Below are 27892 nucleotides of genomic sequence, written 5' to 3' on the forward strand. Positions count from 1 at the left end.
TAATGTAAGTACATTGTACATAAACATAAAATTGATTATATACTTTTCAAAATTAATACCGTAGAAGATAAAGTATTTCAAGTGCTTAAAAATATAATATAAACTTTATAAATATATCAGTCGTTAGTTTTATTTTAGTCTCAAATCATTTGATGCATATTTTAAAAAAGAATTGAACTGAGAAAATTGAAGTTTTGACAAGAAAAAAAAGAACTCTTAAATATTATGAATTTTATATTTTATTTATTATCATTTTTTTGTATTCACTAATTATCAATTTATATATATTTTTTCTTGTGCCCTAAACAATTCCCTAAAAAAAATTATTATCTTATAAATCTAGAGAAATTATTAATTTGACCATGCCGACTTCTAAAAGTTTTAATATTTAATCAAAGTTCTTAATTTATCAAATATTTATTCATTGAGATTTTTACATTACTTTTTCACTAATTAACGCCAAAAGAACCAAATCATTTGTAGTTCATGAGAATCTCAAATCAACAACAAATCCTAATCCCTGTGATTAAAATAGACATGATCTTGTGCCATTTCTCTGAGTTGTAGGAAATAGAATAATCTTTTCAACAGTCCCACTCCCACAAGTGGGTACATAATTATCTAATATAGAAATCTTACAAAAGAGCTAATATATAAAAACAATATAAAATTTTTAGATTAGCATACACTTAATTATCAAATCATATACGGTACTACATATCATTATAAAAACAAATATAATAATCTAATAACTTTTTCTATTTATAACGCCATTAGGCCATTTTGGTTTCCATCTCCAATAAGTTCAACGAACAAGTCTCTTAACTTAGCCCTAAACTGATAAACATGTCAACAACCTCCTCTTTCTCCTCCACTCAACTCTTCCAAGATTTTCCCAGAAAATTGCACTCAAGAAAATTATTACCCACCCACAATCCCCTTAACCAACCTCCAGCCACAGCTCCTCCTCATCCTTCTCTTTTCTCAAGCGAAAGCAACTTGGACAAAAATGTTCTAATCGTTCTTTCAGTCCTAGTGTGCACAGTTATTTGCACAATAGTATTAAATTTTGTAATCAAGTGTGCATTAAGTAGCTTAAGACTATTACTATCCTCAGATTCTGGCACCAACTCCTCAGCCACCAAAGCGATCAACAAAGGTATCAACAAAAAAGCCCTCAAGGCTTTTCCAGTAGTAAAATACTCGGCAGAGTTGAAGCTTCCAGGCTTGGACGCAGAATGTGTCATATGCCTCTCAGATTTTGCACTTGGTGAACGTGTGAGGCTCCTGCCTAAATGCAACCATGGCTTTCACGTTCGTTGCATCGATAGGTGGCTTAGATCAAATTCTTCATGCCCAAAATGCAGGCATTGCCTGATTGAAACTTGCGAGAAAATCGTGGGATGCAGCCAGCAGCAGGCTAGCTCACTAGCATCATCCACGGCCCCGGTACAAGAAACTGTTGTTATAAGTATTGTGCCTCTGGAACCTGAAGGGGTAATACAAAATTATGTTGGACAAAGCCCAGTTTCGACTTGTTAGTCATGTTTAGATCATAAAATGATCTTTTAATTCTTTATTTATTTTTAGTGATCGAGGAAATAAAATAATATTAATTACATGACGAAGCTTATCTCATTATTTATTTACTGGTCTCTTGTCTGTAAAAGTGGAGTTTGGAAAACAAATTTTTTCTCTTATTAGTGCTTGGATAAACTTGTTAGGGAGAGGGAATTGTTGGTGCCCAGTGCATAGAGAGGCAGTATTTATTTATTTAAAGGAAAAGCCATAAGATCAACTATTGCACCAATAATTGAGAGCAAATTATTGTGGGATTCTTAAGAGAGTAACCCTACTTGACCCCATCATTTTTATCCTAAGAGACCCCTATTGTCACATTTGAAATCTACTGGTCTATGAGAGCAATTTAAAAGTGGGATTGAGGATAAAATGTAGGGTCAGATAGTTGCCACTTTTCTTAAAAAGTGATATTATTGGCTCTCGTTCAAGCCTTCATTATCCTTATAAAATCCCATTTTTGCACCAATAGTTTTTTTACAAGATAAATTTTGTTTTGAAATTACATGAAAAACAAAAGCACATATACAAATTAATTAAACCTCCGTTCATATATTTTCTTCTTTTTTAAAAATCTCTTCACGCCCACATCATGAACTCCTTGTTTTACCTACATAATATAGAGTGAATTTACTTTTTTTTTTCGATATTTTCAAAAAGATTTTGAAGTGATAAAGTAGAAAACTTGTAAGTAGTTTTTCAAATCTTAATCATAATAAATAAATAAAAATGAGATTTATAAAATTTATTGAATTTTCATTACCAAGTGTGCAATTATTTTTTCTGTGCAGAAATTCGTATAAAAATTAAAAGCAAAATAAAAAACTCCATTAAAGTAATTGATGGGGTATGAAGAGTTAGTAATAAAAAGAAATTATATTTGATTTTAATTAAATTTATTTTTGTCTTTTTAAGTGACTGATGGAGCTACGAACATGAAAATGGGGTTTTGATTGAGTTTTATGGCGGTGTCAATAGCACCAGTCTCTCTTAAAGACATTGTTGGGTTTGGGTCCACTTCACATCCATGAGTGGCTGGTGGCCCTAGCTCAATGCTCACATTATTAAATAAAACAATATTTCCATTTAAGGTTTTGAGGAGCGTGCAGTTTTTGATAGAAACAGTAGCTATTGGGTTTATTATATCCAAATAGTAGCTATTTGTATGTTAGTTATCCCATCGCTAAAATAAATACCATGCTTGTACAGATTTGTCATTGAGCTGGGTTAATAAATTTGTTTCCTTTTGCTCATTCTCTCTCCTTAACTTTCCTTCACTCCCCTTTTGCTTTCTTGTCTACCAAACAAATCTTTTATCAAATTCTTTGATCTTCTATTTTTTTCTTTGGAAAGAAATGATCATTAAGAGACCATTTTTTTATCTGATTCTACAACAATCGTGTAGATTATAGTTGGGTACTTAAGTTTTGAAAACGAATATAATTATTTTAGGTCATTGAAGAAACATAAAAGCTTCATTTTTGAGTTAAATCATGTAATAAGTGTGTGTTAGTTATTTTAGTTAGTAAAATCTCTTAAGTGAAAATAGTAAGTCGGAGATTCGAATCTCACTCGTATGGTTGGGAAGAATATTAATTTGCCAGTAGGATATAACTAAAAAAATCATGTGATAAAATCATATATTTTATTTGTACCAATTATATATTCGGTCTCAATCTAATTGTGGGAAAAAAAAACTTGTTAAGGTATCGCTCTGTCAACCACTGTCGGGGCATGAGAGGGATAGAACCTTGATTGGACTCCCATGAGCACAACATCCACAAGTGGTGGTGATTTACCACCGTCGGAACCTCCTCTCAATGTCGACGACATCCCTATAGACCGACAGCCCCCACAACAGCCGCTAACGCTTCAAACCATAAACCCTAGGCCGTAACAAACCTTTCAAAGTCTCTCCATGCCATTGTCACCTTGCCTATCTTTGTTGGTGGTGTTTGCTTGCCAATGGAACCACCATGAACCTCAAACAGTCCCAACAATCGCCTCTTACCCACCAATTGCCACCAATCCCCTCAAACCCACACTCTTTAAACCCTAGTATGCATGAGCACAACCAAAACTCAAGCCACCACTTATTGGGCGCCACCAATGGCTTCTTTACATAGCTGCCCAATCTCCCTACCACCTTTATACAACCTCTTTGCCACCAAACTGATTCGAAGGGAGCTGTTGCGCATCCACCTTTCATAAACCCTGTTTCCCAATTGTTACGGAAGCGCGGGTTGAGCAATTACTAATATTCTAGTGACTACGACTTTTGGAGAAATATAAATATGGTGATAAATAAATGCAAAGAAATATAGGACACAATAATTTACATGGTTTGGCATAAAAGCCTACGTTCATGGACAAAGACTGGAAGATAATTTCACTAATAAATGAGAATTTACAAAAGTGAAAAAAACTCTCAAAACTTAATTACCCAATACACCCAATTAGATCCTCACTAGAATATTCAAGTAGAAGCTCTCTCAAATTTCGCAAATTGTTTCACTTGCAATTGCTCTCAACAAAAATGGGATGTGTAAAAAATGAAGAATGACCCTTCTATTTCTGATTTCAATTTGGCTTCAATTTGCCAAATTGGAAATTTTGGTAATTGGTGCCAACTTTGTCATGCAATTGTAGTCAAAGTCTACATGCTAGCTTAACAATTGCATGCTAGTTGTCTCATGCAACTACTCAGCTCAACAATTGCATGCTAGCTATCTCATGCAACTACTCAACAATTGCATGCTTGAAGCTTGACTTTTCAACAATTCTCTAATTCGACAAAATTTTTTAAATTTGAGCTGACTATCAACAAACCATCCTCTAGTCTCTGCATTCTTTGACTGCTTTCAAACTTGTAAGATATTGATCAAGTTTAGACGATACTCAAAATTGATTGTCGTCACCACCTTGGTCAACATATTTGCAGGGTTCTCTGTGGTCTTCATTTTCTAAAGAAGAATCTTTCCCTCATCTATTATTTTCCGCACAAAGTGAAATCGTACGTCGATATGTTTCGTACTTGCATGATAAACTTGGTTTTTTGTTAAGTTAATAGCACTTTAACTCTCACAATACACATTAATGTGCTCCTGTACCAATCCCAAGTTTTCAAGTAAGCCTTGTAACCAAATATCCTCTTTAACAACCTTTGTAATTGCCATGTACTCAGTTTCTGTGGTCGACAGTGCAATTGTAGACTGTAGTGTAGACTGCCAAAAGTAAATACATATACAGTGGTTGATCATCGTTTGTCCAAATCACCAGCATAATCAGAATCGACGTACTCAATCACACCTTGACCAAGTGTATCATTTCGTTGAAACAGTAAACCAACATCCATGGTCTTCTAAATATACCGTAGAATCCATTTCACAACTTGCCAATGCCCTTTTCCAGGATTATATATGTACATACTCACTATACCAATTGCATGTGAAATTTCAGTGCTTGTACACACCATTGCATACATCAAGCTACTCACTCCATTTGAGTACGAAACTTGTAACATGTATTCTCGTTCTGCATCTGTTGAAGGAGATAATTGTGCAGAAAGCTTGAAGTGAGAAGCCAAAGAGGTACTCACAGGTTTTGTTTATTCAGCCATGCAAATGTTGTAGTACCTTCTTCAAATATTACTTCTGAGATAAGCTAACTTTGCAACGAGCTCTATCTCTACATATCTCCATGCCAATAATTGTTTTAACTTCACTCAGATCTCGCATCTCAAATTTCTGATTGAGTTGAGTCTTTAACTTCTTAATCTAATCTTTGTTTTTAGATATTATTAACATATCATCTACATACAAGAGCTCTATCTCTACATATCTCCATGCCAAGAATTGTTTTAACTTCACTCAGATCTCGCATCTCAAATTTCTGATTGAGTTGAGTCTTTAACTTCTTAATCTCATCTTTGTTTTTAGATATTATTAACATATTATCTACATACAAGAGCAAATATATAAGTGATCCCTTTTGTAGCTTGCGAAAATATACACAATGATCAAATTTATTTCTTGTGTACTTGTGTCATTTCATAAACCGATCAAATCGCTTATACCATTGCCTCAAAGATTGTTTCAATCCATAAAGCGACTTTGTCAATTTACAAACGCAATTTTCTTTTCCAGCAACCTTGAATCTATCTGGCTGAGTCATGTAGATTTTCTCTTCCAAATCACTATGTAAAAAAGTGATTTTTACATCAAGCTGAACTAGTTCAAGATCAAATTGTGCAACCATGGCTAGTAAAATTCGAATAGACGAGTGTTTAACAACTAGAGAAAATATTTCATTTTAGTCTATTCTTTTCTTCTGAACGTAACCCTTCGCTGCCAATCTAGTATTGTATCAAATTTCATTCTTACAAGAAAATCCTTCATTCTTTACAGTGTAACTAACTCCCAAGTTCTATTTTTATGAAGAGACGACATTTCTTTATCCATTGCTAGCTTCTACTGTATACTTTCAGGGCTACTTACTGCTTCTCTGTAAGTGGAATGAACATTATTATCTACAATTGGAAGTGCATAGGCTACCATATCAACAAAGCGAGCAGGTCTGCGAATCTTTTTTCGTAATCTTTTATATGCAATTAAATCTTATTGTTGTGAAGGTTCCTAGGTCCGAACCTCTTTTTCATCCTCGGTCGATGGAGAATCGCTATCTATCTCTTTAACACTAGTTGGATCATCTTTAACATTTTTCAAACTCTACTTGCTGCAAAGTGCTATTTGTTTTGTCATCCTCTTGAGAATATTCCTGTTTTAACATGGCTAATTCATCAAAAATTACATCTATGATGAAAATAATCTTCTTTGTAACAGGACACTAGAAACGATATCTTTTACTTTACTAGTTATACCCATAAACAATGTTTTCTTTACTCTTGGGTCTAACTTATATTACTTTATATGATAATAAGAAGTGGAACAAAAAACATGTAAAGAATCATAATCAGTAGTAGGTTTACCAGTCCACATCTCCATAGGTGTTTTGCCCTCAATTATAGTTGATGGCAAATAGTTGATCAGATGGCACACATATACAACTGTCTCAGCCCAAAACGCCTTGCCCAATCCAGCATTAGACAACATACATCGAACTTTCTCTAGTATAATTCGATTTATACATTTTGCCACCTCATTCTGTTGTGGTGTGTCTCGAATAGTGAAGTATCACACAATACCCTCATCTCTGTATATTTGTGGAAATGGATCATTCTTGTACTCACCACCATTATCTGAGCGAAGTCTTTTGACCTTTCGACTAGTCTGAGTCTCCACCATCTTCTTCCATTTCAAAAATGTGCCCAAAACTTCATTTTTGTTCTTCGTAAGATACACCTACACTTTTCTTGAATAATCATCAACAAAAGTAACAACATAATGCATACCTTCTAAAAAAACTATTTTGGTAGGTCCCCACACATCACTGTGAATATAATGAATTTCTGAATCAAACTTTACCCTTGTCTGCTTGCCCAGAACACAATATTCACAAAATTTCAATTTATAAGAATTTGCACCTTTCAATAAGCTTTGCTTCATCAAAGTTTGCAATGCTTTTTCATTAGTGTGTCCCAAAAGCATATGCCACAACTTAGTTGCTTCTAAATCTGCATCTCTTCCAGAAACTATTAATACTAATCCAATAACTGTACTCCCTTGGAAATAGTACAAGTTATTTCTTCTTGTGCTTTTCATCACCGTCAACGCCCCAATTACTACTTTTAAAAGTCTTTCTCTCTGAATGATTGTGAGCCTTTGAGATTCTAGAACTCATAACAAAATGAGATTTTTCTTCAAACTTGGTACATAGTGAACATTCGTCAAGACTTGGATTGAGCTATCATGATTCTTTAATTGAATTGTACTTATTCCCATGGTTTAAATAAGCATTGTCATTGCCCATAAAAACAACTCTACCGTCCAGCTCCTTAAAGCCAGAAAACTAACCCATATTAGGGCATATATGATAAGTACAACCTGAATATAAAATCCACTCATTTGATTAACATGTCAACGTCATGCCAACCAAACTAAAGTCTGACTCTTTATCATGCTCCGCTACACATGCATAAGAAGTAGCATTGCCCTTTCGTAATTTAGGACAATTCTTTTTCTAATGCCCTTTTCTCGCGACAAGAAAGCACATTCATCTTTGGCAGGTCTCCCTTTAGACTTGCTTATTTCTCAAGGTTTGCGGCTTCGTGAATGACCTCTCGCTGTCAATGCTTTTGCAACTGTATCTCTATGATCTTTTCTGTCTTTCTTTTTGGTCTCAGAGTTGTACAACGTATTGCATACAATATGGAATGTGACGCTTTCTTTCCCATGAATCAAAATGGTAGTGAAATGATCATATTCATCAGGAAGAGAATTCAATAACAACAATGCCTTATTTTCATCATCAAATTTGCCATCCAAATTTAGTAAATCCGCCAATATCTTGTTGAATGAATTCACATGGTCATTTATTGAAATGTCAGGTGCATATATGAATCAATAGAGTTTCTTCTTTATATAAAGCATATTTTTAAGGCTTTTCTTTATATTATTTTCTTCTAGTGTCTTCCATAATTTCTTTGCTGATGTCTCCTTCATGATAGAGTATTTCTAATCTTTAGTCAGACATAAGCGAGTAGTACCACATGCCTGTCTATTGATATTTATCCACTTTTTGTCATCCATCTCGTTAGGCTTTTCTTCAAGAGCGAGCTCCAACTCTTGCTGACATAAGACATCTAACACCTAACATTATCATATACCAAAATTATTGATACCATTAAATTTCTCCACTTTAAATTTTGCATTAGTTACAGCAATCCTCACTGATGAAGACGACGACGACGCCTCTGCCATTCTTTTTAACCCAAATGATCAGTGCCTTCAACAACTATTTATACTTTAGAGAACATCCTCTATGATGTTAATTTTGTGTGAATAAATGCACCGGGAAAGTTCTCAAGAGAATGGAGAGGTCACAATGGTCTCACTCAAAACCAAAACTCTTTAGGCACTTATCGCCTTATTAACATAACTTTCCTAGATAGGCAAAAATACACACTACTTATAATAAACTGTCGTCCAAGTATAAATAGCTGTCTCCAACATATGTGTGAACAATACCATATAAGTCAACAGTACGATATACATGAACAATGTCGTATACCCCAAGTACGAACCTCCGGCTCTAATACTAATTGTTGCGAAAATGTAGGTTAAGCAATTACTAATATTCTGATGACTGAGACTTTTGGAGAAATATAAATGTGGTGATAAATAAATGTAAAGAAAATATGATACAATAATTTGTGTGATTCAATGTAAAGCCTACGTCCATGGATAAAGATTGGAAGATAATTTCACTAATAAATGAGAATTTAAAAAAGTGAAAAAAACTCTCAAAACCCAATAACCTAGTACACCTAATTGGATCCTTACTAAAACACTCAAGTAGAAGTTCTCTCAAATTTCGCAAATTGCTTCATTTGCAATTGCTCTTAACACAAAATGGGATGTGTAACAAATGAAGAATGACCTTTTTATTTATAGGGAGCATTGCTCACCTACCACACGGTTTCAATTTGGCTTCAATTTACCAATTGGCAAACTTGGCAATTGGTGCCAACTTTTTCATGCAATTGCAGTCAAAATCTACATGCTAGAGCTCAACAATTGCATGCTTGAAATTTGCTTGCTAGTTGTCTCATGCAACTACTCAACAATTGCATGCTTAAAGCTTGATTTTTCAACACCAAGACCCTAGTTTAATAAACCCAACCTCACGACCTATGCATTATGATGCCGTATTTCCACTATCTGACTATAACCAATCTCAATTATAAAGCCTTGCTGACCCAACCAATTCTGATCATATGTAGAATCGATCAACAACAACCACCATTCAAACTCGCCCAACAGCCTCCAATTATTAAAATCGCACCCATCCAAAACCTTTATATGCATCTGTGGTTAATCTTATAAAAATCCTTGATACTAACGCCTTCAACCGCCCTCCAAAATCCTTTGTCGATGTTGTTTCTAACTCCTCGGTTTCTCAGATCCCTATTAAGTTAGTTTTGCTTCACCAAGGGGAGCTTGCTGTCACTTTTCTATTGCGAAAATTTAGTCAATGGCTGAACCATTTAAATTAGCTTTTGTTGGTAAGTTCTCTTTTGGCCGCCCACTTATGGACGTCATCCGTAATTTTTTTTTTTTTTTTTGTTAGAAGAAGATTACTCCAGAATTTGGATGCTGTAGATCTGGTATGTTAATAACAGGGTTATACGTATTTTTAAATAGACAATTGATTTTTTATGCTCTCAGGAATTTCCCATTATGCCAATTTGGGTATCTTTTCCGTACTAGCCTATTCATTTTATTAATCGCAAATAAGCTCTTTTCTGTATTGCTTCTACTGTTGGTAAGCCATTGTGTATAGATCACGTTACGGCATCTGTTCATAAGCCATCGTTTTTTAGGGTTTTGATAGAATATGATGTTTTGTGACCTTTATTGCCGTGCCTTTCGATTGGTGAAGGTGATTCTAGTTTCTACTAGGATATTATTTTTGAGTGGGTTCCTTCTTATTGTGCTTCCTATAAGCATTTTAGTCATTCTGCGGATGGTTGCTATATAGCTAATCCTGAGATTCGGAAGCCTCAATAGCTTGTCAATGAGCCTCAAAGTAGAGATACTAGTGTTAAAGGTAAGCAACCTATGTCTGTTGCAAATGTTCAGCCCCAGGCTCCTACTGTACTTTAGCATGTTGTTGTAGGTAATTGGCCTAGGGGGCATGTTGCTCAGCCTATTTTTGTTTAGGGGTAGTCTTCTAGTTTATCTCAGCAGCTTATGCCCAGTGTTATTGCGGGTGTCTCTTCAGGTGCTAGTATCCCTATTTCGGATGCTCAAGATGATGAGATGGATTTAGTTGGCTAGGTTTGGCCTAATACTAATTGTACTAAAGATCTTGTTGTTGATGATACTGTCATTTATGTTCAATTTGATTTAGCTGTTGAGCCTCGGGATCATGGTGACTTTCTTTGAAGAGCCTAGTTGATATGACTGGTGATTATGATGGATATATTTTTGAATGATCTGGGTGCTCAAAGGTATCTATGGGCTCTATCTTTTTCGATCTACGATAGATTCGTACAATGGTTATGAATTTTAATTCTCACTCTGCAGAGATTCCTTCTCATTTGATGCGGATTTTAGCTCTAAAGGGAATGCTATTACTGATGCATACTTTTTATCTGAGTCTAAGGATACTGGAGGGCGTGGTCTTAGCCCTGACTTTAGTGTTACTAGCCCACGTGCCTCTAATTTAAAGAAGTACTTCAAATTAGTCACTGGATGCAAGTACCGTAAGAGTTACTTTGGGCATTAGCTCACGTTCATATGGTTTCTTTTGTTAAACTTTGCCTAAGGTTTTCTCTTACTTATTCTTTGTTTTTTTATATGCTTTTGCTATTTTTTTTCTTATTGGCTATTTCTTTCTTTGATTTGGAGGTTTTGATCTATATCTTCCTTTAATTTTTTTTTTTATTTTAATTTACAGGTAAGAGCTCTCACTTAATCCCCGACTCTATGATGGTTTTTAATTATATATATCTCACGGTTGAAAAAGAAAATATATATCTTCAAGTCATGTAATCCAAGTCAATGAAGGACCCCTCCATTTATTTTTCTCAAGTTTATCATTCAGTTTCCAAGAGGAAAGTCCATGTACTATTGATGAAACAAACAATAAAGATAAGATTGAAGAGAAGAGTCCCCATTGAAGTACAATCAATGAAGATGAAAATAACAAAATTAGGAAATTATGGTGATAATGATGGTCTTTAAACTAGGCTTGCTAATCGAATCCAAGTCAAATTGGAAAGCTTATCTAATCAGAAATGAACAACAAAGCGCACTATTGAAAACTATTGCTGTGCTTACTGCCGAAGACTTTGAAAACAGGCGACGACTTGCTTACAAGTCGTTTTATTTTCTGTCTCACCGCCACGTCATGACCATCACATAGGTGTTCATGGAAATTTTAAATATCTCTCACGTTGAATATATGTGTACGCGTACACAGTCTGAAAATTACCTTCTACATCTAAATCTTCTGCCCATATCATTGTCTGATATGATGGGGCCATGAAATGGGAACAAACAAACTTAAAATGGACGTTGCAAAGAAAAATATCTTACTTGAGGTTGTCCATTGAACCATTCTAATAATCCAAAGAAAAATGCCTAAATAGAAAAAATATTGATAGAATTTTGATAAAAATAATATTAAAGCGAGTCTGTTATATTGTGCTAATAATTAAGTGACTAAAACAAAGCTTATTTAACGTTATTTGTCTAATATTTTTTTGCCTAATTAAATAATATATTACTTCAAATCCAATTTGCATTATTGCAAGAGACGTTCATAGTGGAGGTCTGCTCATTCAAAAACAAATGTACGATACAAGTCAATTGACGGGGCAAGGCAAGAACAGCTTGAAGGCCTCATTTCTTATCCATTAATTGTCTTCAGATTTTTCCCTTTTTGGCCATTGCCAAGTTTGTCAAGTAATTCATACTTTCCGATGGCCACCTTCACTACTCTTTACTTTATCATCCCTTTCTTCTGTCTCGTCCACTCTGCAGCTGCCGAACAAACTTCTCCTCCGTACATTCCTACAGACTATATTCTTATCATCTGCGGCGAATCATCTAACACCACATCATCCGACGGCAGAAACTGGGACGGCGATGCTCACTCCAAATTTTCTTCCTCTAATTCAGCAACAAAATCGTTTACGTCCAGAGCATCTTTCCAAGAAAACTCGGTTCCGCAAGTTCCCTACATGACAGCCCGTGTCTTTCCCGAGGAATTCACTTACACTTTCCCTGTTTCACCAGGTCCAAAATTTCTCCGCCTTCACTTCTACCCAGCTCCATACTTACTGGGGCAGCAACAAGGTGGCCTTGATAATAATGACACAATATCCACTTCCTTCTTCACTGTCTCCGCTAATAAATACACTCTCTTACGCAACTTCAGTGCCCATCTAACTGTTTCCGCAATTATTCCTCCGGTTGCTTATTTTTTCAAAGAGTTTATCATCTCTGTGTCCAGCAGTCAAATGTTGAACCTGACCTTTTCTCCATCTTCATCAAGTTCTTATGCATTCATCAATGGTATTGAAGTAGTTTCCATGCCAGACAATCTATACCTTCAGCAAAGTGATGGAGATAGATCTATTCCCTTTATAAACAGCAACACTATTTTCTCTTTTGATAAGCCTGTCGCCCTGGAAACAGCTTATCGGCTAAATGTTGGCGGTGCGCATGTCTCTGCCAAAGATGATACTGGCATGTTCAGGGAATGGCTGGACGATACAAATTATATTTACGGGGCTGCTTCTGGAGTGACACCGCATCTGCCTGGTGCCAGAATAAAATACACTAGTGATACCCCAGCTTACATTGCACCAGTTATCGTCTACACTACTTCACGTACAATGGGAAAAGATCCTAACATCAACAAGAAATATAACCTGACTTGGAACTTCTCCGTCGATCCAGGATTCAATTACTTGGTGAGGCTCCATTTTTGTGAGACTCAATTGGAGATAACGCGTGAGAATCAACGAGTGTTTTCTATATTCATCAACAATCAAACGGCAGAAAATGATGCGGATGTAATCCACTGGAGTGGCGGTTCAGGGATTCCAGTGTTCAAGGATTACGTTGTGTGGGTTCCAATTGATGCTATTGAGAAAGAGAGTAAGCAAGACTTTTGGCTCGCCCTGCATCCGTTTTTGGACCTGGATCCTTTGCCTAAATATGCCGATGCTATCTTGAATGGTTTGGAGATATTCAAGTTAAACAATTCGGATGGTAATCTTGCTGGACCAAACCCTGCTTCTAAACCACCACCCGAACCCAAACCAGGGAAACAACAGAATGTAAAGAACAATAAAGGGAGGGTAATCTTGATTATCATCATTGCAGCTGTGCTTGGTAGTATCTTTGCATTAGTTTCTCTTTTGTATTTCTTCTTTTTACGAAAGAAGAAGAGAGTTAATGTGAATGAATCTGCCAGTGAAGTTAAGACCAAATCTTCGCAGAGTTGGGTTCCATTCTCCTATGCATTGACCGCAACAAATACCAACACTGCTTCGTCACTTCCATCTGATCTTTGCCGTCGGTTTTCACTCACCGAAATCAAACAAGCCACCTGTGATTTCGCAGATCATTGTATCATTGGCTCTGGTGGATTTGGTCACGTGTTTAAGGGATACATAGATGATGGGTCGATTACAGTTGCGGTTAAACGTTTAAATACGTCATCCATGCAAGGAGCCCGAGAGTTTCGGACAGAGATTGAGATGATCTCCGAGCTTCGCCACCTTCATATCGTGTCTTTACTCGGCTTCTGTGATGAACATGGCGAGATGATTCTTGTTTACGAGTTCATGCCGCGTGGAAACCTCAGAGACCATCTCTATAACTCGCAGAAGCAGAATCAGAACCAGAACCAGAACCAGAACTCTCCTCTGACATGGAAACGCCGCCTGGAAATCAGTATTGGGGCTGCACGGGGACTGCATTACCTCCATGCAGGCGCAAAACACACGATCATTCACCGGGACGTCAAGTCAACGAACATATTACTGGACGAGAATTGGGCGGCCAAGATTTCAGATTTTGGCCTGTCAAGGATGGGCCCCTCGGGCATGTCTCAAAGCCACGTCAGCACCGTCGTGAAGGGAAGCTTCGGTTATGTCGACCCGGAGTACATCCGCAGGCAGCAGCTCACGGAAAAGTCTGACGTGTACTCATTCGGTGTGGTGTTATTAGAAGTTTTATGTGGGAGGCCACCTATGATCAACGGTGCCGTACGGAAAGAGGAAGTGAGTTTGGTGTTGTGGGCCCGGGTCTCTCGAGCGAGGGGAACCGTTGATCAAATCGTGGACCCACGTTTAAGGGGAAAGATTGCGCCAGTCTGTTTGAACAAGTTTGTGGAGATAGCTGGGAGTTGTACGGACGAGGAGGGATTCAGACGGCCAACGATGGGTGACGTGGCGTGGGGCCTTGAGTTTGCATTACAGCTGCAGGAGGCGGCTGAGAAGAGTGATCAGGGAAGGCCACTCGTGCCACGTGGAGAGGTGATCACTTCTTCTACGACGACTGATAGTGATGAGCCGTTTAGTCGGTCAAGTGGACAAGTGTCAGAATCGAAGAGCAACACAACAAGTAGTGGCGCTGATGGTGAGAGAATAAGAGTTAGATCCGAAAATGTTTTCACGGAAATTATGGACCCAAAGGGAAGGTAGTACTGCAGAGTGAGGCCTAACATTGACAGCCCGGCTTTGGTTAAACTTAAAGTTCATTGGGTTATATGATGTGCGTCTTCATTCAGTTTCAAGAGCTATTGACACCCTTCTAGAGTTCTCTTAAAACCCGTTTTACATATTTACAATTCTAGCCTTAATTGAAATTACATTCAAAGACACGATATAAGTAATTAAAAAAGTCACGTGTTTAATACATTCTCTTGCTAATATCTCTTTACACAAACATGTTTTATGTACCCACAGATGAAATAGCAACATCCTCTTTAATTTTGAGTTTTCTTTTTGTTTTATTGATTTCCCAAAATATGAATAATAAATTAATTATAGAAAAAAATCAGGGAGATTGTCAATTTTTACTAAAATCAATTTGTACCATGTATCCCCCTATAGTTTTTGTAATAGCCAATAATCCCCCTTGCAGAATAATTTTATAGTATTACCTTGATTTTTAAATATATTTTTATCGTATTTGTTATAAATTAAACAAATCATATTAATGAAAATTAAAATAAAAACTCTAAGTACGAAAATAAGAAAATATATTTTTTGGAGTGAATAAAAAAACAATACTGGAACATTTTTCTTATTCTTTTTATTATTTTTTAAACGTTTTTCTTATAATAAGCATATATTTTGTATTTTCAAGATAAATTATTAGATAAATAACTTACTTACGCCTCTTTTCCTTTAAATTTTTGGTGTCAGGAAGTTATTGTCTATTATAAAAGTTATAGGGGTAAATAGTATATATTGATTTCAATAGGGAGAAATTGATAATCCCCCAAAAATTAATAAAGAATAATGCTTAGCCAAAACAACATTGATTCTTATTGCAAAGTAAAAATAAAAAGTTAAGAAAATTTTACCACAAGCTTAGCCAATATTCTATTCTCTCCATGCAAATGGTGATGGAAGAAATTCTCTTATTTAATTTTAAAAGATAATTTGAATGATGATGAGAAATCTCATCCATTACTAAAAATAAAACTCTTTTGCATCCGATGTTTTTAATTTATGGCGATGGAAGTAATTTTGTAAGAAGAAAACGAGTGTGAGAATGATTGGGAAATTTTCTAGGTGCAAGCATCTGTGACACAGATGGCCAGATTGATTGGAATAAACTTTTCAACTTCTTAGTTCTTATCACAGTCATAACCCACAAATGTGAAATTTTATAACTGCGTTAATAAAATTTTAAGCCAAATGTTACTTTAATGGGGAGCCACAAGGAACGGCTTATATATTGGAATTGGACATGCATACATTTGCAATCCACTACTTGCATCATATATAACAAAAATAAGAGACGCAAGAGTGAAAGTATTGCGATTGGAGAACTATGAATAGGTGTATATATTACCAATAAAATCAGTAATTAATTGGAGTAAGGGAAATAAACGTGGCAAATCCTTTTGTAATTATATTATTTTATGGAAAATTAATGTAGGATTGAGATCGTCATTGAATACGTTTCCTTTAATAGTGTACCAGCAGGCCACCCTTGAACTAGATCTGATTTTGAAGACATAATCTCATTTTTTCTATTTGCTCTTTGAAAGGCATCAATTAATTATATGCCACTTTTACGTAGCCCCCAGAAAGAGGAATGGGCCATTTTGATTAGAAAGGACAAATATTAAGTGGAAGTTTGATGCAACACTAAAGTTAAGCAAAAAAATTTCATGATACTATGGAATAGAGTATTTGGATCATTTTAAACATGGATAGAATAAACTTCTGTCCAGTCTCCCCGCATGTTAAACTTCTACTTTCAACTTATCTTGTACAGTGTTTGATTTAAAATTTTGATTTAATATTAACTGTTGAGGTATTTGGTTTCATTTTGATCATCTACCTTGTATTGATGAGTAAGATATAAAGAAGAGATTAGAAATTATCAGGTAAAAATGTATACGGACATAGTATAAATTTTTAAAAAAATTAGCACAACTTAGATCAACATAATATTCAAATTCAATTAAAGTGTAAGAGTCTAAAAAAAGGCCAAAATTTAAGGGTAGGATCAGAATCAACACAAAATTTAGATAAAAATTATTAAGTACTCATAACACAGTTGGTATACGAACCGTCCTATATCAATATGAGATTTTCTTAGTACTATTCTTAATAGAGAAAGCATAATGATCAAGCTAAAAAGAGAAAGTGACATTATATGTAGTATTGTGAGGTTATATAAAATGCTCAAAATATCAAGTTATAATATTTGAGAATTTGTGTCAAAATTTTAAGAATAAATTCAAAATTAAACATCTAAACTTATATACACTTAGTTTAAAAAAAAAAAAAAAACAAAGGCAAATATTTATCCTTAGACTTTGGACTAAATTAAAACCCATTTAGTCCTTTAATTTTCAAAAGGAAAATTATCAGTCATATACCCTTAAATGACACTCGTATCAAACGTGTGTGAACATTTTTCAAGTGTATCACTCGTATACCTTAAATTGACAAAATACTTCTACCGTCTACCAATCCGTTAACTTCCGTTAGAAAGTTAACATAATTGTGGCAAATTGACTGTTTTGCCCTTGAAACTCAAAATAAGGTAAAAAGATAAATTTACCCCAAAAATTAACCTAAATTTTCAATACACAATTTTTTCTATTTTGTTATTAACAATGCATTTTTTTATTAAAAAAATAAATTATTAATGGTACATATTATTAACAATTATCCATAAAAAATATCCATATTATACCATAAAAAATATTAACAACATATTATTTACAATTATACATATTATACCATAAAAATTTCCAGTTGGAGCTTGGAGGAGTAGATCTTTAAAAATTTAGGTTAAATTTTGGAGGAGTAGATTTGGTTGTAAAATAGTTTTTTTTAGCAATTATTAACAATTATCCGATAAATGGGATGACATGTCATTTTTATCAATATATATCATATGACATGTCCTTTTTTACTAGGTAAATGAGATGACATGTCGTTTTTTAATCAAAATTTCGTCGATCTTAAAAGACTAAATTACCCTTATGATGTCAGCGCTTGCAAACGGAAGTTAACGGATTGGTGGACGGCAGAAGTGTTTTGTCAACTTAGGGTATACGAGTGATACACTTGAAAAATGTTCACACGTTTGATACGGGTGTCATTTAAGGATATATGACTGATAATTTTTCTTTTCAAAAATACCTCAAACTATTTTAACTGTTCATGACTTTTTTAAGATAAAATAAATTTTTATTCAATAAAAATTATAATTCGAAAAAATTTGACCAATAACATATGAAAAATGGAGAATATTTAAGTAAATTTTAACAAAAACATATATAAAATAGGAGCAAAACTATGTTGCAACAATAGTATGGTACCACAGTTGTAATCAGCCATTGGATTTATAGTTGTATAGTTGCATTAGCAAGATCCAAAGGCTGAAAGTAACAGTGGTACCGTACCACTATTGCAACATAGTTGGACCCATAAAATAGTAGCGTTTTCGATGATTATTAAAATAGTTGGACCCATAAAATAGTAGCGTTTTCGATGATTATTAAAATTATATGAACTAAATAATTAATTTCTTCAATATTTGAGACTAAAGTAGCGTTTAAAAGTTTAATTATATCAAAGGCATATTGAACCGAAAGCATTTTAAGTCTCTCACTAGGGGATGGAGTATATGATGAGAGACCCATTTTTGAACTATATTCTCAACAAATACAAAAGTCAGCGCTTCACCTATTGAATAGGATTTGCAAAACGTGCTAGATAGGTGAATTCTTTGTTGTATTGAAATAAAAGTGATGCATAGGTGAATTCTTTGTTGTATTGAAATATAAGAGATGCAAAACATATGAACATAGCTACAAAGTACTAAAAAGTTGCAAAATTTTGAGAGAAAATTTAGTTCCTAGATAAATTTTATTGTTTTGAATTGCTTCACACTTGTACCATTAATACAAACTTTTCATTTGTTGCAATGATCACCTATCAGTCATTAATTAAAAAAATTCATTCATTCTTTTTATTTTTTTTCCAAATTTGAACAGACAAATTCAAAGCCAATTTACAGAAAATAATTGACAATGACACCAATTCATGAGAAAGAGAATTCTGAAGACCCAACTGCTATAATCTTCAAGCACCAAGTCCAAATCAAATTCAAAAACATCCACTCAGTTCCCTTGCTTTCCAGTGCCTTTGATTATATATATTCATTAGTGGAACGCCCAAATTCTCCAACCTTTGAATTGCATCATTTCTAAATCCGGAACCACTTTTAAATCCCACCTTCATTCTGCCTTTCTCTTTTCCAATGCCAATAATATAATTCTCCTCTCCAACTTAAATCAAGGATTAAATAATTATATATTTACAATAATGACCAGATAATTAAAATGTATATATACACTATGCTTATTTATCTATAACTGCATACTGCACTTTCGGGTTCTAGTGGCACAATATTTGAAACACTTTCTTGCATTGCCATGGATGAGGAGCTAGCCTGGCTACATCCCACGATCTTCTGGCAACTTTCAATAAGGCAATGCCTGCATTTCGGGCATGAAGAATTTGATCTAAGCCACTTATCGATGCAACGAACGTGAAAGCCATGGTTGCATTTGGGCAGGAGCCGTACACGCTCACCAGGAGCAAATTCTGAAAGGCATATAACACATTCTGTGTCCAAACCTGGAAGCTTCAACTCTGTTGAGTACTTTACTACAGTGAAAGTCTTTAACGCTTTTTGCTTGATTCCTGAGCTGCAGGACCCGGAACCTGAGGAGTTTGCTGAAGACTCAGAAGCTTCTAATCTTGAGCACCTTAATGAACACTTTACAAGAGAAGCCAACCCTATAGCACAAATTAGGGCACATAAGAGGACTGAGAGGACCATCAGAACATTTGAGTCGAAGCTGCTTTCGCCGCCGCGGTTAGATGGAGGAGCAGCTATCACTGGTTGTTGATTTTGTAAGAGTAATTTTCTTGAATGAAATTTTCCGAGAAAATCTTGGAATAGTTGCGTGGTGGTGGAAGGTGTTGTTGACATGTTTAGAGGGAGTTTAGTTAGACATTTCAGTTTGAAATTCGTGGAGAGTGGTAGCATTAGGGGATCATCTATTTATAGCAAAAGTCGAAGGCTTGAATTTGATTTTTTTAGTACTCATGATAAAATGTTATTCAATTGTTAATATAGATGCTTTCTAATAAAAATTATCTCACTAGCTTTTGGCAGCTGCTTTCAATAAATTAGCAAATATCAATATCTCCAAATCTAGCGCTTAACCCACTAGCCCAAGAAGATACCGAGAACCTTCCCAATCTGTGCACGAATAGAAACTGTGTCCTCTCCTTTTTCCAATTTGAGAATATTCTTTTCTCAAATTCGCCTATTTGTAATGTGTTGAATGTGTAATGTATCATATATGAGTCAGACTCAACTCAACTTAAAATTCATTGAGTATACTTACGGCATACTAAGCTTACAAAAATTAAAGAAATAAGTTGCATGAAACCTGTCCGCTGGATCTTACATGATTTAATTAACTTACATAACTAATATTACATCTTAGTTTCATTATTCTCAAATTTTTTTGGAATACGTAATTGAGCTGCTATAATTTTATGTGGTGGAATATTCCTCTCCTGAATTTATGTATATAAAGTTTCTCAAAAGAATCAGGAATTTTTTACTGAGTTTAATTTTAAAGAATCTATACTACGATGTTGATTTATATTAATGATAATATACGGTTGGAATTTAACTATTCTTAATTTTTATTTTAACTATTAATCATAAGTTACCCATGTAAATTTTATGTAAAAAAAAAAAAAATCATTTCATGAGAGAATCGCGGCCCTTTGCAAAGATTTATATTAATGCTAGTCTATGGTTGGAATTTTACTTAGAAAGAAATTCATATTATTTTGCTTCGTCTATTCTGGTGGTGTTTTCAATATTCTGTTCATTTAATCCTTTTTTTTTTTTATATCAAATCCACTTTTTTTTGCCCTTTTTAGTCTTTACGCGTATTTCTATTATAGTTTTTTGTTCTGTCCAGGTTCATTTGTCATGATTGTTTCATTTTTTGTTCGTACATCTTTCGATGGAAAAGGCAATGCTATATTTGCTAATGGCAATTAAATTTGTTTGTAGTGTGAAAAAGTTTGTGAAAAGGATAACTACATCTTCAAAGTTTGAAAAAATAGTCAGAAAATTTTTAAATTTTCAGTAAGGGATATTAACACCCCCTTTTAACTATAATACCTTTTGAGTAACAATATATGTACAAATTCTTGTACAAATTTATTTTATACAAATTGATATAGCATAATAAAATTAGTTAAATTAAATATTTTTTGACCCACATGATTTATTTCTATTATTTTATATTTTCATTCAACCAATGAATTAATGCCACATCCGTTTTACAAGATAAGTTTGTATAAGAGTTTGTGATTATATCATCACTCATACCTTTTTGGCTCTATTAAGTCGATTCAAATGTTTTATAAAAATGTAAATATAATATTAAAAATAAATGCAATAATATATACATTTTAAAACAATTTCAATAATTTTAATATTTTACAATCTATTAGACACATCTTACTATATTAAAGTAAATTTTATAATAAATATTAAAATAAATATTAGAAAATTTTAAATTATTTGAGTATTAAATAGTATAATTTTAATATTTTTAATGCGTGAGATATATTTTATTATTTGTAAAATCTATTTAACACATATTTATATAAAATATTTATAATAAATACAAATATATTATGAAAATAAATATAATAAGTTGTATTTTTAAAAAATTTTAAATATTGTAAATATTTTAATATGATTACTTTACTAGGCAAATTAAATTATTTTATATTATATTTGTTTATTTAAAATTTAAAATTACTATATTTAAAGCATATTATAGTAAAAAAGGGTTACTAGTATTCTTTACTGAAAATTTAAGAATTTACTGACATATGTTAGAATATGTCAAGGTAATGATTAACTTATCCCAATTCATAAAGAGAATAAAATCTATGGATGGGACCAAAAATCCATAATCATATACAATTAATATTCTCTTTTAAATGACATGGAATTTAGTTAATTATCTACAGTCCAACAAATTGGACTAATCCTAAAAAGCAATATATGTTAAGAAATCGGTTCCATAGTGAAAGATGAAAAAATTAAAAATAGAAGTAACAAGATTGATAACATGAATAACACATTTTAAGATTTATAACGCCTTGTGGCGAAATTAATTTTTTTTTAAAATCCCTGTTTTGTGGAAATTAATCGTTAATTTCTCCACTAAAATTTAAACATTAGTCAAAACAACCCCGCTGCTGAATTATTCCTTTACTTTTTAACTTTAATTTCTTGAGTCTTTTCCTATATATATAAATCAGACTTAATTATGATAGTTTTTTTCTTCTTGATCAATCGATGTCAAGTACCAGTACAAAAGTTAGCAACAGATCGACAGTAGTAATAGTTGCACAAAAGTTAGTATTAAAAATAGCACACCATCATTACAGGATGAAAATTTTTTACTATAAGATATATATTTTTTTTTTTTATCTCTTATTGTTTTTGTGCTAATTTTATACTCTTTTTGATACAAATATCATGATTCCTTGATCAATAAAAGTTTGTCTTTAATCATATGTCGGATTCTAGAAGTGAAAGCGAAAAAGACACAAAAGTTGAAAGTTAACAACTTTTGACAGCAGGTAGATTTTATACAAGTAGTTAAAAAAAATTATGAAATTTAGTCCAGAATTGTATTATTCGAACATCATTGGCAAAGATTTTCTTTTTCCTTTAAAATGTAAGAGGAGGACAAACCCCAAATAAACTTTTATTCCCTATCTATTATAGGATTCGAACCTAAGAGGCTATCCAAATAAAGCTACTCAAAAGCCAACCTTGGTTTGGCGCTTGGGACCATTGGCAATGATAATATTGATAAGTATATGTAGTAAGAACTTTCTTTAGGAATAGATATTGAGAAAGAATCATGGAAACAAGGAGAATCCCTTAACATAAGGAGTTTGATATTTACAAGTACTTTCTTTTCCTCATAAGTGCATATAACCGGCCTTTATTAGTTTTGTTAAAAAACCGTCAATCAGTATGAACGTTTTTGAGTGATTGAGAATCAAAATCATATTGATGAAACTCAAAAAAGGTAACATCGATCCCTAATTGTTATAGAATGAGATTACATAGCAGTTATATGTTTATTCACAAGTAGTGATTTATCTCTCTTACTTGAAAGATTTTGAGATTTTTTTGAATTGACAATGCTCAATTCTCCTATGTATCTTTGTTTTTTATTGAAAGAAATAGTACTGAGCGGACAAAATTTAAATTTATTTTTCTAATCTCAAGATTTATATTTGATTGACCAATAAAATAAACACTGAATTTTTATCCATATCTTGAAATATGAATTGTTGAATGAAATAGAAATTAAATTTTTTTCTCACAAATATAAGTTAAAAATTCTCAACTTGTATAGGTGTTTATTTCACAAATCTTTAGGAGGCCAGGGCTCCAAATGTTGCTTAGCCACTATTAGGCATCAATGTGGACCAGCATACGGATGTCTTATTCAATTTTAAAGCTTCCTTTTATTAGCCAAAATTGTTTAATCAATATGAATTGTTGAATGAAATAGAAATTAAATTATTTTCTCACAAATATAATTAAGTTAAAAATTCTCAACTTATATAGGTGTTTATTTCACAAATCTTTAGGAGGCCAGGGTTCCAAATGTTGCTCAGGCACTATTAGGCATCAATGTGGACCAGCACACCGATGTCTTATTCAGTTTTAAAGCCTCCATTTATTAGCCAAAATTGTTTAATCAGATTAATCAGATTAATACGCCGAAAGTATATGATAATGGTTGAACAGTAACCAGCATAAGTCAGCGCTCCACTTATTATTGAATAGTTTAGAAAGCACTTCAGCATATTCACCAACAAAAGCATAGTTGGACTGCTACTTCATATTATGCATTCCACATTCTTAGTATGCCAACATCTAATTAATACACTAATTAAACATATTCTTTTCAGCATGATACATACTCATTTGTCATCAGAACTTTTGAATTGTGGCGTAATAGAACTATCGGAACAAAGTCCCGATAAATTTCTAGTTGAATTTTCTTATTCCAAATAACAATATATCGTAATGTAATATTCAAATTAAAGGGGAAAAACAAAAGAGTTTCGCGGCAACTATTTGTCTTATATTCTTAGTTCAAGAACTATTATTGGCTAATGTGAAATATTCTCCTCAATATCCGTAGTTAGGTTGTTGTGCATGTGCATGCATATGGCAAACAATTTATGTGATTAGCATACTACTTTTGACTTTGGCACCAAAGTCATAACTGAAGCCATTAATTTTGAAATTTTTGAAAGAGTTGTTGAAAGATGGCCAAGATTTTTGCTATGAAAATAATGCATAGTACACTTGGACTATAAATAGAGAAGCAATTTTCATTTGAAAGCATCCTAGTTTCTTCAATTTACTTTCTCTTCTTTCAAAGAGAAGTCAAGAGTTAAGTGAGAGAATTTAGAGTTTCAATAAACTCTTGAATGATTGGTGAGTGAGAGATTGGGTGTATTAGGGTTTTAAATAGTGAGCTAAAATAATTAAATATTTGTAATCTCTAGTTTACTAATAAGGTTTTATCTTTCTAAGTTCGCCTATGGATGTAGGCTAAAAGTCAAACTACAAAAATTTTAGTGTTCATGTGGAATTATTGTTTCTCAATTTTACTTTAGTTATGTTTCCACTTTACCCATCAATTTTCTAATAATGGTATTAAACCCATTAGTTGTATTTCTTGGAGTTGGGGTATTGTTTACAAATATTGTATTGTTCACGTGTATGACACTATTCACGTACATGGTACTATTCTTGTGAAAAAGTGGAAGCAATCAGAGGATTTTACTGTGTAAAGCAGGGAATAATGGTGTTAATGGAGCAACATATGGTTGTGCACATATCTAGGAAAGTTTTATTACAAAGGCAATATGAGCCTGAGAAGTCTGGGTATTAAGCGAGACTGTTGTAACCTGTCCAGTCTTTTTTGGAAACTTTCCTGATGTGCATGACCATACATACAAGCACTCACAACTATTTAAGGTAAAATAGCTTGTGTCTCGTGTTTATTAACAAAATGGTAGTAAAGTTTGAAATTGAGAAGTTCAACAGGAGTAATTTTCGTTGTGGAAAATGAAGATACATGCAATTTTAAAGAAAAATAATTGTTTAGAAGCAATTAGAGAAAGTTATATAGAAATTGCTAATGACAAGTGGAATGAGATAGATAGCAATGCAATTGTTGATCTACACTTGGCACTTGTAGATGGGACATTATCCAATATAACAAAGGAAAATACAACAAAGGGTATTTGGGATACTCTTACGAAACTATATGAGGCCAAATCGCTACAAAATAAAATCTCCTTAAAGATGAGACTTTATACTCTTCGAATGACATAAACAACATTAGTGATTAACCATATCAACATTTTGAAAACTCTAATTTTACAACTTATAATGTTAGGGCATAAAATAGAAGAAATTGAACGTGTGGAGCTTCTACTTCAAAGTCTACCTGACTCGTATGATCAACTCATCATCAACTTGACAAACAATATCTTAATGGAGTACCTAATCTTCAATGATGTTTTAAACTCTAATTAGAGAACATAGTAGGTGCAAGGGCACAAAAGACAGACAAGCAAGTTCGCAGTAAGCGAAAAGTGCTAACAATAATGAGAGGGTGATCAAAGAAACATGGCCCCAGTGGGAGTTATAGTCATGATTGATGAAAGTCGAGAAATAAGAAGAAAATCAAGTGTTATAAATGTGGCAAAACGGGGCACGTCGAGAAAGAGTGTTAGTGCAACCAGAACAAAAGAGAGAATAAATATCCTAAGTCATCAAATGATTAGAGATGTGTAGCAAGTACCTCAAATGATGGTAATATTTTATACAGCAGGACAACAATTATTGCAGAGGGTAGAAAAGGGCTATCTACTATTAGGATTATCGACTCAGAAACCACCTGACACATGACCTCTCGGAGAGAATGGTTTCACGAATATGAACTTTTCTTAGGAGGATCTAAATATTTAGATGATGATCATGCCTTGGAGATTTCTAGTATTAGTATAATCAAGATAAAGATAATTGATGATATAGTACACACTATTAAGGAGTTATTAAATGTTAAAGCCCTAAAGAAAAATACATTATCTTTAGGATAAATAGATAGTCTTACCTGCAAAACTCATGGTGAAAAAAAGGGGTCATGAAGATTATTAAAGGTGTTCTTGTGTTAATGAAGGTAGAAAAAATCAGCACCAATCTGTTCATACTTAAAGGGGAAGCATTGCAGGAAGCTAGTGTATAGATCACATAGAGAAGAGTCGGCAATGATGTGGCATCTCAAACATGGCCAAATCATTGAACAAGGTTTAAAGATTCTCTCTAAGCGAAAGTTGCTTTCGAGACTTAAATCAGTGAACTTCTCATTTTAAAAACATTGTGTTATAAATAGAATGAAGTTCAACAAATCTAACGCCAAAAGTAAATGTATTCTAGACTTAGCTCATTCTGATATTTGGGAATCGCCAGATATATCCTTAGAAAGTGTAAAGTACTTGGTGACTTTCATTAAGGATTTGTCTACTTCTAGTATTCAAAGACTATAAAGCACGTGTGGAACTTGAATTCGGAAAAAATATCAAGTTTTTTAGATAGATAATGGCAGAGAATATATAAACTGTGAGTATTTTTTGCATTTTGTAAACAAGAAAGTATCAGAGGCAATTTATGGTTATATATAGTCCTCAATAGAATAGAGAGGGAGACAGAGAGAATGAGAGTCATGTTGCCGACTACTAATTTACCAAATGCATTGTGGGCAGAAGTAGCCAAAATTACCTGTTATGAGATTAATCGATTGCCATTTATAGTAATAAAGTTGAAAACTTCTATGGAAATGTGGACTAGGAAGCTAGCCGATAACTTTCATTTGAATGTATTTGGTTGTTTTATGTACGTGACGTAAAATGCCCAAGAAAGAAATGGGGTGGGTCTAAGATATATAAGATGTGTCTTCTTGAGATATGCTGATGGAGTGAAATGGTATCATCTATAAGATTGTCATCAGTAGAAATGTTATTTATATAGAAGAGCAACCATAAATGAAAGATGAAGATGATAGTACTGTAAAAGAAAAGTCAGAAGTTGTACCAATATATGTAGAAAATAATTCGAAAAAAGAAGATTTAGATTCTTTTAAAGTAGTACCAAAGCACGAGAAACCAAAACCAATTGAGTTAATTCGTGAAAGACAACTGCCAGTATGGAACACTTGGAGTATATTACATATTGTCTTTTAATAGTGGATGAAAAGTCATCAACCTTCTATGACGCTTTGAATAATCCATATGTTACTTTGTGGATGACATCAATGCAGGAAGAAATCGAAACTCTACACAAGCATAAAACATGAAAAGTTATACTGATAACACGTGTTAGAAAAGTCATTGGTAACAAATGGGTCTCGAAGCTCAACTGTGATGTCAATAATCATGTTGAGCAGTATCGTACAAGATTGATTGTGAAATGATATACTCAGAAAGAATGAATTGACTTCAATGAGATATTTTTCTGGTGGTTCGACTCATGAAAATCAGAGTAATCTTGGTGACATATGCTACGTTTGACTTATATTTAGTGTAATTAGATGTGAAAACTGCATTTGTTCATAAAAAACTTGAAAAAGAAATATATATGCTCCAACTATTACGCTTTACTGAAACATGCAAGAAGAATTTGGTATGCAGGTTGAACAAATCTTTATGCGGTCTCAAACAGGAGTCTAGACGTTGGTATAATAGATTTGATTCCTTCAT

General features: G+C 33.5%; 3 protein-coding genes across 3 annotated transcripts; 2 read left to right on the plus strand and 1 right to left on the minus strand.

The window, feature by feature from the left end:
- Positions 1-816: 816 nt before the first annotated feature.
- On the plus strand, positions 817-1602 carry LOC102613785 (RING-H2 finger protein ATL78-like). Its single transcript, XM_006464803.4, has one exon. The coding sequence runs from the start codon at positions 847-849 to the stop codon at positions 1540-1542; it is 696 nt and encodes a 231-aa protein (XP_006464866.1). The 5' UTR covers positions 817-846; the 3' UTR covers positions 1543-1602.
- Positions 1603-11971: 10369 nt separating this feature from the next.
- On the plus strand, positions 11972-15214 carry LOC102619827 (putative receptor-like protein kinase At5g39000). Its single transcript, XM_006464500.4, has one exon. The coding sequence runs from the start codon at positions 12185-12187 to the stop codon at positions 14918-14920; it is 2736 nt and encodes a 911-aa protein (XP_006464563.1). The 5' UTR covers positions 11972-12184; the 3' UTR covers positions 14921-15214.
- Positions 15215-18822: 3608 nt separating this feature from the next.
- Positions 18823-20064, minus strand: LOC102620102 (RING-H2 finger protein ATL78-like). Its single transcript, XM_006464501.4, has one exon. It carries the CDS (start codon positions 20028-20030, stop codon positions 19341-19343), a length of 690 nt encoding a protein of 229 aa, XP_006464564.1. The 5' UTR covers positions 20031-20064; the 3' UTR covers positions 18823-19340.
- Positions 20065-27892: the final 7828 nt, after the last annotated feature.

This window comes from Citrus sinensis, chromosome 7 (genome assembly GCF_022201045.2).
Source record: "Citrus sinensis cultivar Valencia sweet orange chromosome 7, DVS_A1.0, whole genome shotgun sequence".
Lineage (NCBI taxonomy): Eukaryota > Viridiplantae > Streptophyta > Magnoliopsida > Sapindales > Rutaceae > Citrus > Citrus sinensis.